Source organism: Bubalus bubalis, chromosome 1, assembly GCF_019923935.1.
Source record: "Bubalus bubalis isolate 160015118507 breed Murrah chromosome 1, NDDB_SH_1, whole genome shotgun sequence".
In the NCBI taxonomy this organism is placed as follows: domain Eukaryota; kingdom Metazoa; phylum Chordata; class Mammalia; order Artiodactyla; family Bovidae; genus Bubalus; species Bubalus bubalis.
The window spans coordinates 198,127,765-198,146,358 of NC_059157.1; the positions used below are offsets into that span (position 1 = coordinate 198,127,765).

At 49.9% G+C, this 18,594-nt stretch overlaps 1 protein-coding gene across 2 annotated transcripts in view; it reads right to left on the minus strand.

The window, feature by feature from the left end:
- Positions 1–13,096: 13,096 nt before the first annotated feature.
- Positions 13,097–18,594, minus strand: part of RFTN1 (raftlin, lipid raft linker 1) — a 210,585-nt gene continuing 205,087 nt past the window's right edge. For both annotated transcript variants that reach the window (XM_025294215.3, XM_025294213.3), the window contains exon 10: positions 13,097–14,370. In XM_025294215.3, the coding sequence (XP_025150000.3) occupies positions 14,011–14,370 (360 nt within the window). In that variant the 3' untranslated portion in view covers positions 13,097–14,010. The remainder of the gene's footprint in view (positions 14,371–18,594) is intronic.

Here is an 18,594-nt window from a genome sequence, read left to right on the forward strand (position 1 = left end):
AGTAGAGAAGACAGTAGCGTTAACCCTTACACGTCCATCACCAACGTCATTGATGACCAGCATGCACTGTCTGTTTTTGTCTGTCCTCAACTTCTTGGGTTTTGATGTTCCAGGGGTATTTTGACGCTAACCCTAGAAATCATACCTGTAAGTTCTCGGGCATGTAACAGCCATATCGCCTCAGGATGACCATGGAGCTGTCGTCATGCAGCACAAGTAACAACGACCCCTTACGGTCGTCTGAGACGCGTCTGCACTGTTTTCCCTACGTTCTCCCCACGTTGCGGCGAAGTCCACAGCTTGCAATTCAGTTGGTATCTCTTGTGAGCGTCTTTCAATCCACGGTCCCCTCCCCTCTCCCCACACATGTACCCAGACACCTTGTTTAAGAAGCAGGGTGGTCCTGCGGACTTTCCCACGTTGTGAACCCCGCCCGCGGTACCCTCTCGGTGTGGTTGAACATGGCCTCTATGCTCCGTATGTCGCATAAACTGGTAAGTAGATCTGGAGCTTATTTAGATTCAGACTCAAGATTTTTTTTTTCTTTTGGGAGACTACATCGTAAGTGGTGTTACGTATTTCTGTTGCATCCTGAGGTGACACCTAACGTCTGTCCCGCTCTCAGTATTTTTAAGATTGGTCAGTGGGTTCAGCTTCTGTCAGCCTGATTCCCCCCAGTATAAAGTTCTCTCTCAGCCTTTCACCCAAGTTATCTTAGTAGCTGTTGATCATTGTGTGCTATTTCATTAAGGACTAATTGCCCATTTCTATCATCTTGCCACATTTATTGCCCATGATTCTTCTAAAAAGAACTTTCCCTCATTGACTTTGCCCTGAAATGAGTCTGAATTGGAAAGGCAGGATCAGCGCTTGATTCTTTCCCTTTGTTTACCAACTAACCTGTTACGAGTTGGTGTCCAAGCAACCTCCGAAATGACCAATGAGGTTTTTCTAAGTCTCCCTGTGAACTCCTGGCTTTTTGTACATTTGATTGTTTGCATCCACTGTGCTCAGATTTTCAATGTTCAGCTTGTTTGGGGCTGCCTGGGCTGAGTTAGTGGCCCTCAGTAAGCTGTGGAGGGTTGATGAGGTTCGGCACTTCTAGAGCTGCAGAAAGTGCTCGAATAGACGAGAAGAGAGTGGTGTCGGAGCCCCACGTGAGGGAAGTGTTTCAGGCAGGATGGGCCGGTCAGCTGTATCGTGCTTGAAGTAATAGGAGAGCGAGGTTCCAATGAGCAGCCACTGACGCAGCAACTGGAAGGTCACCAGTGGTCGTGATAAGAGGGATGTTAAGAGGGAAATACAATTACAGTGAGTGAGTGTCGATTGTAATTGCAAAGAATTTTACTGTTAAGGGAAAGAAAAAGATAGGATGGTAGCTGGAAAGAGAAATAGGGTCAAAAGAGCTCCTTTTTTTTTTTTTTTATTTTACTCACAAAAATTGTTTGGCGTGTAGTGATTGCCCATGGGGTCGCAAAGAGTCGGACCCGACTGAGCGACTGAACTGAACTGATAGTTGATTTACAATGTATTTATTTTTGCTGTGCAGCAGTGATTTGGCTGTACATCTACATATTCTTTCACCTTCTTTTCCATTATGGGTTATTACAGGATATTGAGTACAGTTCCCTGTGCTGTCCAGTAGGACCTTGATGTTTATCCATCCTATATATGAGTTTGTATCTGCTCAGCCCAAACTCCCCATCCATGCCCCCTGCCCCGCCCGCCTGGAACCGCAAGTCTGATCTTATGTTTGTGAGTCTGTCTCTGTTCATAGGTGTGTTCGTGTGTGTAGTATTTTATATTCCACATACGAGTGACAGCTTATGGTATTTGTCCTTCTCTTTCTGGCTTACTCTTTATGTGGATGAGAAATATTCCGTTCTGTGTACACGGCACCTTCTATATCCATTCATCTGTTGAGGGACATTCAGGCTGTTTCCATGTCTTGACTATTGTACATAGTGCTGCAGTGAACACTGGGATGCATGTATCTTTCTCAATTATGATTTTCTCTGGGTATATGCCCAGGAGTGGCGTTGCTGGGTCATATGGTAGTTCTAGTTTTAGTTTTTTGCGAAACCTCCGTACTGTTCTCCACAGCGGCTGCACCGGTTTACGTTCCCACCAGCATTGGAGGAGGGTTCTGTTTTCTCCACACCTCCAGCATTTATTATTTGTAGACTTTAGCCATTTTGACCAGCGTGAGACAGTACCTCATTGTTGTTTTGATTTGCATTTCTCTAATAATTAGCGATGATGAGCATCTTTTCATGTGTTTGTTGGCCCTGTATGTCTTTGGAGAAATGGCTGAGTCTTCTGCTCATTTTTTGATTGTTGTTGTTTTTTGGTCATTTGGTCTGAGCTGTTTGTATATTTTGGAAATTAAGCCCTTGTTGATTGCATGATTTGCAGATATTTTCTCTCATTCCACAGAGTATCTTTTCATTTTGTTTCTGGTTTCCTTTGCTGTGCAAAAGCTTATAAGTTTGATTTGGTCCCATTTGTTTATTTTTGCCTTTATTTCCGTTGCCTTGGGAGACTGACCTAAGAAAACAATGGTACGATCTATGTCAGAGAATGCTTTGCCTGTGTTCTCTTGTAGGAGTTTTACAGGGTCATGTTTTATATTTAAGTCTTTAAGCCATTTTATTTATTCTGAGTTTATTTGAGTTTATTTCTGAATATGGTTTGAGGGTGTGTGCTATAACTATTGATTTGCATGCCGCTGTCCAACTTTCCAGACACCACTTGCTGAGGACGCTTTTTCCCATTGTCCACTCTTGCCTCCTTTATCTAGATTAACGGAGCGCAGGTGCGTGCGTCTGTTCCTGGTCTGCGCTCTGTTTCTGTGCCGCTATCACGCCACTTTGATTACTGTTGCTTTGTACTATTGTCTGGAGTCCGAGGGGCTTATGCCTTCAGCTTTGTTCATTTTCTTCAGCGTTGCTTTGGCGCTTTTGGGTCTTTTATGGTTCCATGTAAATTTTAGGATGACTTGTCCAAGTTCTGTAAAAAATGCTATGGGCGATTTGGTAGGAATCGCATCAAAGCTATTTATTGCTTTGGGTAGTATGGTGTTTTTAACAATATTATTTATTCCAATCCAAAAGCATGTGATTTTACTCATTTCTTAATATCTGTTTTGTAAACTTTATTTGAAATACTTTTAGATTTATAGAAGAGTTACAAAGATAGTACAGGGTTCCCATATACCCTTTACCCAGCTTCCCTGAGTGGCAGCATCTTTATGACCGTGGTCTACTTATCAAAACTAAGGACCACCAGCACAGGTAAATTGGTGCAATGCTCTTATCCAAACCAGTTTAGTTTAGTTTGTTTTTTTTTAAGATGAGGGTGGTAACAGCCTGATTAGATGAAAACCTCTGAAAGGACCATTTAGCGGGCCTCCAGTTGGCCTTTTTCCAGAGGATGATAACTAACTTAGCTGTTGTTTTCTGAGCATCTACGTGTGCTGTGACTGTGCTAGGCGTTTAAGATAGGAAAATGTAAGGTTCAATTATCGTGAGGAACAAGTTAAATACTTTGGGAAACTTTGTTTTATGATTTAAAGCAGAAATGCTTTGGGGGGAAATTTTTTTTTGCAACTCGTATCTGATGGAGGGAAGCTGTGGATTGTGATTGACTGGACAAGTCATCGGAGTGATGGGGCGGTGGGAAGGGGCAATGGGGAAGGTTTTGCCCACTCTGGCGACATGCTCAGGAGAACTGTTCCCATGGGATGCAGAGCCGCAAGCGGGTAGGTACACCTGCAGGTACCAGCGTGTGAACGCACGCGGTGATTGTCAGACAGCATCCAGCCTTGGCCTGAGATTTTTTTCTTTTTAAACTTTCTGAATGGAAAACAGCAATTTCCTTCATTCCTGGGTATTGCAGATGATCCTATCCAGATAATTCAACCTGAGAGCTATTATTTCATTTTCTTTTAAATGAAAGCCAAAGAAGTATACTGCTCTCATTCGAGAGAAATAGTGAGCTGTCTTGAATTTTAATCTTACTCCTTCCTAATATGCACATATGAAGCAAGCATGGTGATGACCTTTAAAGATACCTCCTGACCACCATCAGATCAAAGCACGTATTTTAAAATGCTTTGCGCTTAGGAACCGAGAACCATCCTGGATGTTGAGCGGCCGTCTCGATACAGTCTGTCTGAGCTCTTCCATACCCTGCGGGGCCCGTTTGGCCTGAGCTGGTCTCTTCCATCCCACCCCTGTGTCCCCTTTTGCTGTGCTTGAGTGTACCAAGATTCCATCCATTTCTTTGTTCTTTATAATTACCTGATCAGTATGATTATAAAAAATCTAATAATATGAAGGGGTGAAGTTGCTCAGTCGTGTCCGACTCTGTGTGACCCCATAAAGTGAAAAGCTAAAGTCATCCCCCGCCCCATGCCACTCACCCGGAATGAACTTCTGTGTAAAAAGCTTGCTGGGTTCCCTTCTAGACAGTTTATGGTATAATAACATGGGATACACATGAGATATCTATGCTTGCAGATGTCATTAACACACTCCAAATTACGGACATGCATCAGAATGTACCTTACCACGCCCGTATGACCTACATCTAGACTGTTCCCAGGGGCTATTACAAACAGTTTGCAGCATACACACTTTTCCATATGATTTTTGTGCACAAACTACAACCGCTAGAATTGTCATTTCTGAATCAAAAACTGACTGGTATTGTCAAACTGCTTTGTAAAATGCAGAGTCGATTTAGAGTGGTGGAGTATGCAAGTACTCATTTCCCTACCTCTGGCTAATACTAGATATTCTAAGTCTTTATACGGTTTTTCCTAGTCAGTTGGGTCAAAGTTGCCTTTAACAAAAAAAACTTACTTTCTGATTGCTCTCTAACATTTTTACTCCTTTAAGTGTTTTAGCCAGTTCTCTTTTTTCTTTGGAGAATGGTGTGTTCCCATTTTCTATACATCTTGATATCTGATTTGTAACTCCTTATAAAATAGAATGAGTGCTAATCCTTTCTTATATGTATTGGAAATATCTTTTCCCAGTCTACTACTTGTCTCTGAATTCTGTTTTTTATCATGTATACCAGAATTTTAAATGTATATGTAATAAAGTATGTCAGTCTCCCCCCCCTTTTTTTTTTCTTTCAAATTTATTATTTATTTATGCTTGCTGGGTCTTCTTTGCTGCATGGGCTTTTTTCTAGCTGTGGCGAGCAGGGGCTCCTCTTTACTCACAGCGTGTAGGCTTTTCATGCAGTGACTTCTCTTGTGAAACATGAGCTTTAGGGTGACTGGGCTTCTGTGGTTCTGGCTCCCAGGCTCCAGAGCACAGGCTCAGAAGGCGTGGTCCACGGGCCTAGTTGCTCCGCGGCATGTGGCATCTTCCCGGACTAGGGATCGAGCCCACGTCTCCTGCATTGGCAGGCAGATTCTTTGCTGTTGAGCCACCTGGGAACCCCTCCCTTGGTTTTCATGGATATACTTTCTTCTGGTACTTCTGCAGGTCTTTAATCCACTGGGAATTAATTTTGTCTTTTTCCATATAGTGCTCCAGTTGCTCAGCAGCAGTCATCAGATATTCCACACTTTCCCCCCTGCTTTGAAATTCCTCCTTCATCACATGCTTAAATCCCCTCACTGCTCTGTTTCCCAAGTCTGCTGATTTATTGCTGCTTTGAAATCACACTGTTTTCATTACTCTAGCTTTATTCTGCCTTCTCTTTACTGCATTGTTTTCATCTTCTTCAGGAATAGTAACTGGGGATACCCTGAATTCTGTGGTGGTCGGGGTTTTGGTTGGGAGTTTGTGGCTCAGCTGGTAAAGAATCCGCCTGCAATGCAGGAGACCCCAGTTCAATCCCTGGGTCGGGAAGATCCGCTGGAGATGGGCTTCCCTGGTGGCTCAGCGGGTGAAGAATCTGCCTGCAATGAGGGAGATCTGGGTTCGATCCCTGGGTTGGGAAGACCCCCTGGAAAAGGGAAAGGCTACCCACTCCAGTGTTCTGCCCTGAGAACCCCATGGACTGTATAGTCCATGGGATCACAAAGAGTCAGACACCACTGAGTGACTTTCACTTCACAGAAGTACTTGGCGTTTGTCTCATTAAATGACAATGTTTCTGTGCAACAGGCGGTGTGAAGGAAGCTGCCCCGTTTTCCCCCTGAGGCGGGTGAGGGTCGGTAGTTAGAGGTCCTGCCCGGGTCCACCCGGCTGCAAGCGACAAGGCCAGGCATCTGGGACTCTGCCTTCTTCCCCTCCCATCCAGGACCTTCCTCTACACAGACTCCGCCTTGGCCTTGTTCCCAAACCTCTTCCACCACCACAGGGTGGGCTCTCCTCCACCTTGTTTCTGGGTTTTAGGGTTTTGGCGGCCTGGGGAATCCTAGTTCCCCAACCAGGGGTGGAACACATGCCCCTGTGTTCGAAGCCTGGAGTCCTAAGCACTGGACCACCAGGGAAGTCCACTCTTCTCCACCTTCTGAGAGAGACTCAACTAACCGGAGTACCCCATCGCAGAGCATTCCGCTGGGTGAGGTTCCTAAGTCCCACTAGCGTCTCTGTGTCAGGTGCCTAGAGAGCAGGAGTACAAAGACTGTGGTCTGATGGCAGGAGCATGGAGCCAGGCGTCCGGAGACCTGCATGGCGCGCTCGTCTCTATGACCTGCCGTCATCCATCAAGCAGGTAGGACTGTCATCTGAAACCCCTTTCCGCTTTACCGTCCCACGGTCTCATGACGGAAAGCGGGCCTTAGGGGCCCCGGGGAGCTGCGGTTGGCCGTTCTAATGAGCGATGACCGAAGGCCGGCTGAACTGTCTTCAGGCACTTGATTGATTGTCACAGTGACTATGGTTTGCATCTCCAGCATAAGACGAAATCGCCTTGGACTGAAGCAAGGGAGAAGTTTGGTTTGATGTAGAGGACTCTCGCACTCTGCCGCTGATTAAATTCTGGAGTTGCGGCTCAAGAGAAACGCTGGAATCCCCATTAATAAGAGAGAAGACTGACAGACATTTGCCTACTGGGGCTTCAGGTGGGCTGCACGGAGACAGGGCTGAATTGATAGTTCCCCAGCTTCAAGGAAGGGAGGGTGTAGACAGCAACTTAGGCATTTTCCAGATCCAGGAACTGGCAAGCTTGCTGGTTGTCCTTCCTTCCAGGATGATTTCCTTGTTGTTTTTGTTGAAGAATCCATGAGAGGGGAGGTACAGGACTGAAAAGACTCAGACACAGGGGTCCATTACAAAGAGCGTTTTAATACTCACCCTGATAAATGAAGGCTGTTCCTTACCATCACTGAGATTTTTATATTGTTTAGAGGCAGGAGAGAAATCCAAAGCCATATTGGGTTTAATGACTAGTGAGCAGCACGTTTAACTATAGATGTGTAGGTTTTTCAGAGAAGGCAAAGGCACCCCACTCCAGTACTCTTGCCTGGAAAATCCCATGGGCGGAAGAGCCTGGTAGGCTGCTGTCCATGGGGTTGCTAAAGAGTCGGACACGACTGAGTGGCTTCACTTTCACTTTTCACTTTCCTGCACTGGAGAAGGAAATGGCAACCCACTCCAGTGTTCTTGCCTGGAGAATCCCAGGGACGGGGGAGCCTGGTGGGCTGCCGTCTATGGGGTCGCACAGAGTCGGACACGACTGAAGTGACTTAGCAGCAGCAGCAGCAGCAGTGTAGGTTTTACTGCGTTAGTTACAGGATGAACAGCATCTTTCACCAGTCAGCCAACATGGGGTCTGTGTTTTAAACCATCTCTGGATTGAATGAATCCCTTCGCCACATTTCTGAGACACTGTGGGCAGCGTGGCTGAAATCGCCAGCATCCCCATTGAATCATTTGGGGGCAGAATGTAGGCTCTGCCCCCAGACCCAGGGTAAACAGTCATACAAACACATGCCTTACCTGGAGTCTCCCTGCCAGCTGCCCCCCTGACTCTCTGAAACATCTTGATTCCCTCCCCAGAAGTTAAAAAGACATATTCCCTGGGTCTTAAGGAAAGGATTGAGACTTGCATTTTGGTGACTTTGTGGAATAATGCTGAATGAGTGGTTCAAATCCTGCAAATGAACCCTCGAGAGAGGTTCTAGGGAAGTCCTTGACAAGGACAGTACTGATTCCTCTGAGGAAATGTCTGAGTAGGACAGTGTGCATGGGGTTCCTGGTGCTGCACCGGGTAAGACGTGGCCTCCCGACGCAGGGGTGCATTGATCCTTGGAGGGGGATCCGGGCTCCCACACGCCTTGCAGCCAAAACAGTCAAAACATACAACAGAAGTAACTTGTAACGAATTCAATAAAGACTTTAAAAATAGTCCACATTAAAGAAAAAAAATGTGAAAAAAAAAAGACAGTATTCTTGTTTCTGGTGTGATGGGTAGTCTCAGCGCCTCTTCGTTCTCCGGTCAGCTGCGAAATCTCCAGAGCCCGCTCCCAGCTTCCTCCTCGCTGACGTTTATGCAGCACCTGCTGTGTGCCAGCCATTCTCCAAGAGCCCTGCAGGCATTCATTTCATCCCCACAGCTGTCATACCCGCATTACCCAGACCCTGCGCCTGGGAAGTGGCCGTCAGGCTTCTATCCAGCAACGCGGCCCCAGCATCCATGCCCTTCATCTGGACCACCAGGCACACTGCCTCCCCATGGACCACTCACCCGGCCTCAGGGCTCACCTTTTCCAGAGCCCTGTCCAGTGCTCGCCTTCATGCCCTACTGAGCTCTGCGGCCCACGTTAGCACAGTTACCACCCCCGTGCAGCTGTTGGGGGGGCTGTGAGGTCCAGGGGAGCAGGGGTTGGCTCTGTCCCCCCAGCACCCAGCACAGGAGTTAAAGCCGTAAGTCCAGAAAAGTGAATGGTCTGAGCCCTCGGGCCCAGGTGAATGCACAGAGGCTGGTCATGCAGGGCTAGGGGCAGCCAGCGCCCAGCGGGCACAGGGCCCGCAGCTTGGGGACCATTCGCTGTGGTCTGGCTGCAGAAGTGATGTTTGGCAACAGAAACCTGTGGGGAACACCGCCTCGGAAGCCAGTCTATTGCTTGGCAGGTCCTGTTGATCTGACGGGATGCCATCACTCTGGCAGCAGGTATGGGAAACCCAGACGCCCCAGGCGGTGCCAGCCTCTCCACAGGGGTGCTTCCAGGCCGCCTGTGCCCCCAGCCCCCTCCTCGCCCCCTCCCAGCCCTGTCACCAGGTCATATTTAACCCTGACTGCAGCTCTCGGCCTGCTCGGGTGAGCCCAGCAGGATGGCCCTGCTCTGGGTGTGGGTGGTGAGCTTCACAACATGTTCCTACCAGTAACGTCCCACTGTTCCCTTTGAGAGCTCATCCTCAACTAGGAGGATTTGTGGTTTAGCAGGGCTGTGATGAATACGTTTAGATTACGGATCAAACATGCTTCATAAGAAACGAATTAGAATGTCTCCTCCTGATGTCCTCTCAAAGCCGGCCCCCCGAAGCATGACTCTAAAGTATAATCCATTTAGAGGTATGAAAAAACTCAATGACTGGTCTGATGGTCACTGTCTGGTTACTTACAGACCACTAACAAATACACTGGAGGAGGAAATGGCAGCCCACGCCAGTGTTCTTGCCCAGGAAATCCCATGGACAGAGGAGCCCGACGGGCTACATTCATGAGGTCGCCGAATTGGACACAACTGAGTGACTAGTCAACAACAAATATGCTAAGACTATCAACGTCGTCACAGAGCTTCTGTTGGGATGAGATGGCTGAGCATCAGGAACCCACAGCACGCACTTGGTTCCCCACCTTCGTCACTCGATCACCTCAACACCCCCCACTCCTTCCAGGCCCGCAGTGACAGGTGCAGCCGTAGGGGCGGAGCTCCACGCACACAAGCCTCTCACCAAATCCTGCAGCTCGCGCTGGTCCCGGGGCCTTGGCCCCTGCTGGCGGCCTTGGCAATGTAGAATTCCCTTCAGAAATCCCCACATTTACCAGGCGTGTGCGGGAGGGAGGGAGTGGGATTTAGGGGTTTATTCACTTTTCGTCAGAAATGTTTCATTTCACAAGGAACAAGCTGGGAGTCAGCTCATGGGCATCCTGTGGCCACGCGTCTCACCCTCAGCTGCACCAATTTGCGGGGCAGTGGGGGGGCGGGGTGGGTGGCGTGGGCTGCGGTTTGCAAATCCCAAGCCCTGGCCGCTCCCCAGGGGCAACTCCCCAGTCTCTGGGGTGGGACCCAGGTGTCAGAGATCTTTTTTTTTTGGCTATACAACTTGTGGGATCTCAGTTCCCCAATCAGGGACTGAACCCACGCCCTGCATCAGGATCACAGAGTCAACCACCAGACCTCCAGGGAAGCGCTGAGTTTTTTAAGCTCCGCCAGTGACCAAGGTACAGCCAGTCTGGCCCCGCCCGAGGTAGACCAGATGGCAGGAGGAACACGCAGCAGTCCGCCAAACAAGACTGTTCCCTGTGCTGGGGCCACACTCCCGAGGAATCCAGATTAGCTACAGAGGAATCCAGATTAGCTACATTCACCTGTAACTGTTTTTCCACAACAAATTCTGCCCACTTAGATGTCATCTAATTATTGAAAAACATACCCCACTCTGTGATCTAAGGCATCCTCCTGACGATGCAGCCGGTAACCTGTGCCTCTCAGAGCTGTAAGAATGTGTGTGGCTTCTGTCCCAGCCTGCTACTTTGGGAGCTTATTTTTCAAGAGTTGTGATCCTCTAAGATATGAGCTAAGAGGTAACATTCTTATGAAATCAGAACACTGTGTAGGTATTTGTGAGTATAAGTGTGGAAAATGTCATTTTAAAATAACTTAAAAAAATCATCTTCTTTAAAACTATCTTTTAAGAACAATCTTAATAAAATACCTAGAAATAAACCTACATAAGGAGGCAAAAGACCTGTACTTGGAAAACTATAAGGGACCCATGAAAGAAACTGAAGGTGACACAGATGAGAAATGTGTTCTTGGACTGGAAGAATGAACACTGTCGAAATGACCATACTACCCAAGGTAACCTACAGAGTCAATGCAATTCCGGTCAAATTACCAATGGCATTTTTCACAGAATTAGAACAAAACATTTTAAAATTCGTATGGAAGCTTATACACATATTCTTTTACTCTGTGTAGTCAAAGCAATCTTGAGAAAGAAAAGCAGACCTGGACAAGCCAGGCTCTCTGACTTCAGACTATACTACAAAGCTACAGTCGTCAAAACAGTGTGGTCCTGGCACAAAAGCAAGTATCAGTGGGATGGGACAGAAATAAACCCACCACCTGGGGTCAGTTAATCTATGTGGAAGGAGGCAAGAGTATACAAGGTAGAAAAGACAAGCTCGTCAATAAGCGGTGCTGGGAAAACTGGGCAGCTATGTTTAAAAGAATGGAATTAGAACGTTCTCTAACACCAGACACAGGAGCAAACTCAAAATGGGTTAAAGACCTAAATGTAAAACTAGATACTACTAAATAAAACTAGGGGAAAATATAGGCTGGACACACTGACATAAATCACAGCAAGACCTTTTTGGATCCATCTCCTAGTCAGAGACAGATAAAAATAAAGAAATGGGACCTAATGAAATGAAAAAGCTTTCCACAGCAAAGGAAACCATAAGTAAAACAAAAAGAAAACCTACAGAATGGGAGAAGATACTTGCAAATGATGCTACCAACAAGAGATTAATTTCCAAATATACACACAGCTAAATTAAAAAAAAAAAAAAAAAAACCCAAACAGCCCAGTTTAAAAAAAAAAAAATAGGTTGAAGACCTAAATAGACAATTCTCCAAAAAAGACATAAAGATGGTCAAGAGGCACATGAAAAGATGCTCAACATCGCTAATTATTAGAGAAATGCAAATCAAAACTAACCTCAACCTGTCAGAATGGCCATCATGAAAAAGTCTACAAGTAATAAATGCCAGAAATGGTGTGGAGAAAACAACCATTCTACACTGTTGGTGCGAAAGTAAATTGGTGTAGCCACAATAGAGAACAGTATGGAGGTCCCTTAAAAAACTAAAAAAAAGAGCTACTATACAATTCTACAGTTCCATTCCTGGGCATATATCCAGAGAAAACCAAATTCAAAATGATACATGTACCCAAGTGTTCACTGAAGCACTATTTATAATAGCCAAGACAAGCAACCTAAATGTCCACTGACAAATGGATAAAGAAGATGTGGTACATATATACAATGGAGTATTACTCAGCCATAAAAAGAATAGTGCCAAAAAAGAAATAATGCCATTCACAGCAACATGGATGGACCTAGAGATCGGCATAGTAAGTGAAGTAAGCCAGAGAAAAACAAGTATCATATGATACTGCTTATATGTAGAATCTTAAAAAAAAATGATACAAATGAACTTACGTATGAAACAGTATAAATTAGGAGTTTGGGATTAACATATACACTCCACTATATGTAAAAGAGATAACCAACAAGGATCTGCTGTATAGCACAGGGAGCTCTACTCAGGATTTTGTAATAACCTATAAAAGAAAAGAATCTGATTACGTGTGTGTGTGTATAACTGAAAAAAAGACTATCTTCTCTTTGAACAGTCTTCATCCTTTATCGTAAGCTCTGGGGTTTAGGCTGGGAAGTTTGCTCATAAGAGGAAAATGTGCCATGTGACTGTGTTAGGATTTTTAATTCTCCCCTATTAAAATAGATTTAAAATGTGTTTTATTTTAGCAAATTTGCACACAGATAAGAAGATAAATAAACATAAAAATGTATCTGCACACAGATAAATTATTTGCACACTGAATAATTTACTTAAAAAGATTGGAGGCATCCTTAGTAATCGATGTGGGGCTTTTTGTTTTAAAAAGGTACTGTCTCCCCCACCCTGGGAGTAGATGGGCACCCAGGGCACCCACGGGGGTGCCCTGACCTACCTGGTGGCCCCTGAATTCCGCTTTCATCTTCTTTGTACAAATGACAGGAAGGCAGAGCGAGCTCAGCTGGCTCCTCCTGCTGGTTGCCAGGAGTTAAGGGACTCAGGAAACAGGAACGGGGACTGGGGTCGGGTGTCCAGACACCAGGCTACGACTCTTCAGTGTGACGTGAAGAAAGACTCCTACTCGCAATGCACTGAACTCGTAGGTGATTTATTGCTTTAAGTAACTAAACAAGAAACAGGAGGGACAGGCTGCTGGTCACGTCGGCTGGCACTCTCTCTCCAGGCTTTGCAGCTGCATCTACTTAAAGCCTCCACAGTATTTTCTGGACGACATAAACACGTCATAACACACGTGGGAAGCGACTTGGCCAAGGACACACTGATTAAAATAACACACAACAGAGGCTCCCCACCAGTCAGCTGGCCCTGTAATAACAGAAAGAAGGTGTGTTCCTAGGATGTGCTGAATACAAAACCTTAAATTTTTTTTTTTGGCAATAATACTAACAGAATACTTTGGCGGACATTCTGCAGAAGTGGGTACATGCACAGAATTCCCTCTGCGTTTCCAGATCACCAGTATCTATGGGAACACTTGGAGAAAAGCCAGGAGGTGGGGCACCTCCCCTCCCAATGTCGTGTTCTTTGCCAAAGAAGCAGGGTCCAGGGGTCAGACAGAGAAAAGCAGTGGGCAGGGCTCAAGGCCATGTTACAAGCTCCCAGCAGCTGCACCAACAGCAGGGGGCTGGACCTCCCCATCTCGGGGCGGGGGGTGGGGGCGACCACGTCGGCCTTGACTGGCAGCCAGGCTTGACCCGGGGTTTGGCCTGAGGGCCCCCTGGAGGCCCTGGGTGGCCCAGCCCCTCCCAGGAACCGTAGGGTCGGGGCTGGACTCCCAGCCCCGAGGTCTAGAAGCAACCAGTCCTCATGGGTTCTAGCACTGGGGCCCAGGACACATTTCAAAAGGATGTGCAGAAACCAACAATGCTGGGGACCCAGCCCTCCTTGGATGGCTCATTAAGCTCTCCAGGAGGGGTCACGCCAAGCCAAAGGCAACGTGCCACAGTCAGGGTGCACGCGCCCCCAGCCCGCCGGCCCAGTGAGGCTCAGGGGTGCTCGGCTGCCGCAGGCCCCGGAGCCACCTCCACGCCAGCATCCTCTCCAGGCTCGGGGCCGGCGAGCCCTGCACTGCCCCCCGCCGGGGCCGGGCTAGGGCCCGAGGGGCCGTTCTGCACAGCCTCGCCCTCCACACATGGCCGGCCGTCCGGACACGGCTTCTCCGCGGGGCCCTCTGCCCAGTCCTCCCGCCCGGGCACATGGCCCCCCGCGTCTCCCGCTCTGGGAAGCTGGTCTTCTGGGTTCTTCTCGCTTTCTTCGGCTTCCCGCTTGCCCCTGACACAGAATTTCCCTCTGGATTTCCTCGTCGGCCTGTTACGCATCTCGTCTCGGGAGAATCGCCACTGAAACTAGAGATCGGGGGAGATGGGAAATAAATACACGCTGCTTCCGTGACCCTGGATCGTCCCTGGACACGTGTTCTGCGTTCACACCCATGTCTGGCAGCGAGACACACAAGGTCCGCTATTCCCCAACCACAGCCCAAACCTCGCACCCACTGGGAGCTGGCAGTTCCTGCCACGGCGTGGACTCTAGGGGTGAATTTCCAGGGAGAGGGCCCCATACCAAAGGCCTGGGAGGGGAGGTGCTGAAATCCTGTCATCTGGAGAACCAGGAGGGGTGAGCACACACAGGCCTGCTCTTCCTAAGGGTATCACCCGGGTCAGAACCTGGGCACTCAGGTCCCCCTGAAGGACTGGCAGGCCGTGCCAGCTGCCAGCTGCACCCCGCTCTGCTAGAGAGCACCCCCCCCCCAAGCCCTCACTCCCTTCCAGGGCAAGCTACGCCCAATGACCAGGCCACGTGGGTCTGGTTAACAGCCCATCCTCCTGGTCCCCCCAGCACTGGCCAGGCCACTGCAGTCGCCGAGTAGGAGCCCAGCACGTCCCTCAGCCACGGCCCCCTTCCCCACCGGCGTTCCCATGGTACTCCCCTTGAAACCTCACCCAAACCCATCCCAGCTGCCGCTTCCCAGGGAGCCCCAGGCTGCGCTCCCCTGTGGGCAGGGGAGTCCACGGAGCGGACAGGACCAAGGGCACAGTCAGTGTCAGAGCTGGACGAGGACGGGGTCACAGGGACGCCATGGAGGGGGGCCACCCCATGCAGAGTCCACCCAGCTCGGCCCGCGTTCTGATCTATACGATGGGGGGAGTTCCTCTAACTTAAATCGGGGTGGGTGACTCTGTGCAGAGTCAGAGAACGACTTTAGGATTTTCAGGCCACGTGTTCTCTGTTGCAGCCTTTCGACTCTGCTATTGTAGTACAAAAGCAGTCCAGATAACAATACATAAACAGGTCTCGCCGTGTTCCAATAAAACTTTATCAACAAAATCAGGCACTGTGCCGGCCCCTTTTGGCCCAAGAGCCGCAGTGAGCCAAGCTCTGCCATAGAAGGTGTGCACGTCCATACGATGATGCCACAATCCACGTGACAGGCTTAGCGCTGCGTCTAGCACATGATAAACCAGGTGTGTTCACGGCGACTGACGCTGGATGTCAGTTCAGAGCATCAGGGACGCCTCCTGTCCTCGGCTCTGGCATACCCGGGATACAGCAGGGAGCCTGGCACAGAGAAGATGCTCAGCGCCCTTTTGAGAGACGGCTGAATGGGAGGACGCAGCGCCGGCCAAGCTGGCTGCCCTGCGCGTCAGGGGAACCCAGCCCTCTAATTTTAAGAGTCAAAACACCCTGGGGCTTAGCGAGGAGGCGTGGGCGCATCCCCACATCAGGTCTGGCGGAGCTCCAGAAAGAGAGATTAATCTGGGGAGAAAAGAGGAAAACGTCCAAGTCCTGCTGAGCCTGCTGACATCAGGAGCCGCTCCAGAGGGAGGCAGTGTGGGAGCCTGTGCACTCGGGATACATCTGGGCGCAGGAGCTGGGGCAGACACCGAGGCGTGAGGGGCGGCGAAGGAAGGCGGAGACGTGGGTCCCTGTGTTCACAGGAGAGGCACGTGCTCTGTGAACGGCTCAGCGGGGACGGCGGCCTTCCCTGCGCCCCAGAGCTCCGCCGGCGGCGTGGGGGCGGTGTCTTCTCCGCAGGCTATGCCCGCGGGCACTGCAGCCACAGGGCCCTGGGGACGGGCCAGCCCCGGAGGCCCCGCTGGAGACACGGGTTTTCCAGGGAAGGGAACCGGGGGGCCTCGACCCTGGGGGACGGCCTCGGCCACCCCACCCACGGACACACGGCTCCACTTGAAGTTGCACGTCTTTCTTTCGCTTCATTTCTTTCCACGTGAGTCGCAGCACACTGGTGTCACCAAATACGGACTTGGAGCTAAGCCCTTCTGCGACGGAAAGAGAAGGCAGCCTTCCGTCTGAGTGACTTCCGGTGAGGCTACACGCTGGAGGCTGTACCATCCAGGGAAAACCATTTCCTAAGGCTCTACCACGTCGCAGATATATCTGGGTGCTTTGCCAGGAAGAAGCAAAAACGTGCTGTGTATATTTTTTAAAATCCGCCACCTCTGTGGCATTCTCAGCGGGAGAAGTCTACTTCCCCAAATAAGACACCTGCCTGGACGCACTCAGGGCTCTGAGACGGAACACTTCCTGGGATGAGTGCACTGAACCCCTTTTGAACAAGACCAGCAAATCTGGATATTCCATCAACCAAGAGGAAAAGCAGTGAAGTGTGTATGCTGAGGTTGTATGTGTTAGGCACGCAGTCGTGTCTGCAACTCCATGGACTGTAGCCCGCCAGACTCCTCGGTCCATGGGATTCTCCAGGCGAGAAGACTGGAGTGGGCTGCCATTGCCTTTGCCAGGGGATCTTCCCGACTCAGGGATCGAACCCAGGTCTCCTGCATTGCAGACGGATTCTTTACCATCTGAGCCACCAGGGAAGACCTGAGGTTAGGATTTAATATTTATCCTGTCCTCCCCACCTGCCTGCCCTGCAAATCCCAACCAAGTTCCCCGACGATATTGGCTGGGTTTCCCCTAGACACTCCTTTTTGGGGTTTCTCTCATACAGTGACTGACAGACTGCCCTCAGGTTGGAGAGTAGTTTGAGCTTTTCCTACCCAAGCCACGAGCTTTCAACAATGGACCCCCTCTGCAGGTGGAGTGGTCCCCCAGATCCCACCCCGAAGGTGCCCACTTCAGCCGAGACTGCAGCAGGCATCTTGGGGCCCCACGACCACCATGCGGGACCAGGACCTCTGACCTCAGCACGGACTGACCCTGCACGGCTCCTGGGTACCAGCGGTCATCGTTCACTACTGCTGCCTCATGTGCTGCTGCGGCTGCGTTTTACTTCCAGGCCACACGGAGGAGTTTTTTTTAATGGGTGTCTCCAAATAGTCAGAGTCTCTTCTTTCTGCATGGTTTTACAAAAAGGCCAGTTAAGCTGGCCTATACACAGAGCTGAGAGCCAGTCCGCTCTGAGAGATGTTGGGGGAAATTGTATTTTTGTCAAAACAAAACAAAACTGGTGAGACTGCTTAGGCTGAAAGGCCCCAAATAACGCGACACAGTACCACAGGTGGTGTGGTGGCTAAGACCCGCCAGGCCCCGGTTCTGGCATTTGGTAGCTGTCTGTCCTCAGGCAAGGGAGTAATCTCCAGAAGAGCTGCCCTCGCCCCCTGGACTGGGTGCACAGCCCCGGGGTGGGGTGAGTCACCTGAGGGACCCACTCAGCCTGCAGTGGGTGGTGGGTTGGGGACCCATTCACCCCGCAGTAGATGGTGAGTTGGGGGCCCACTCACCCGCAGTGGGGTGCGGGGGGCCCGCTGGCCCACTCCCAGTGTCCCCTGCAGGTGGCTGGTGCACCTGACCGTGCTCATCCCCCTGGGCCAGAGTCCACCCCGGACCCTGGCTCTTCTTAAATTATTCATGCATTTATCTGGCTGTGCTGGGTCTCTGCCACGGCACGCAGGATCTCTTAGCTGTGGCAGACCCTGGCGAGTCTCAGTGCGAACCCCTTGTCCTTGAAAAGGCTGCTCTTGCTAAATGAACAGCAGACGCATGGTTCCCCGAACGTCGGCGGCATCCGGATTCCCGCAGAGGATCACGCTGCACCGCCCTCCTGATACAACACGACCGAGGACACGGCCAGGCCGGGCCTGCGGGGGGCGCTCCGCTCACTCTCTCCAGGCCCCACCTGGGCTGCTGGGCAGAGGGGGATTTGGGGCTGTCCACACCGAGCTGGATGGGAATGACTCTGACCCGTGTTTTTCTGTCCTTCGGAAAACTCTGCCAAGCCAAACGCCTTCAAGGACGGCACCATTCTCTCTGTCCTTAGATGGAGGGTGGTGATGTCACCGACTCCCCAAGCTCCTGGGGGTCCCCAGCCCACCACAGCTGGGGGCCGCAGCCTAGTCGCCCGGAGGCTGCGCCTGGAGTCCTCCCCTTTCCCCCTCTCCTTTGCAAGGAGCACTCTCACGAAGCAGGGAAGTAGCCGTGGCTGAAACTCAGGGTCTCTAGAATCTAAAAGCTAAATGTTCTGAGTGTCCCACGCTGAGACAAGGTTTCCCTTCCCCTGAATTCCCGGAGCAGTGCTCTCACTAGGAACTGCTGGCACCATTTCATGATGAGCGTGTACTGGTTCCGAGAGGTGACGTAACTCTCCCAAG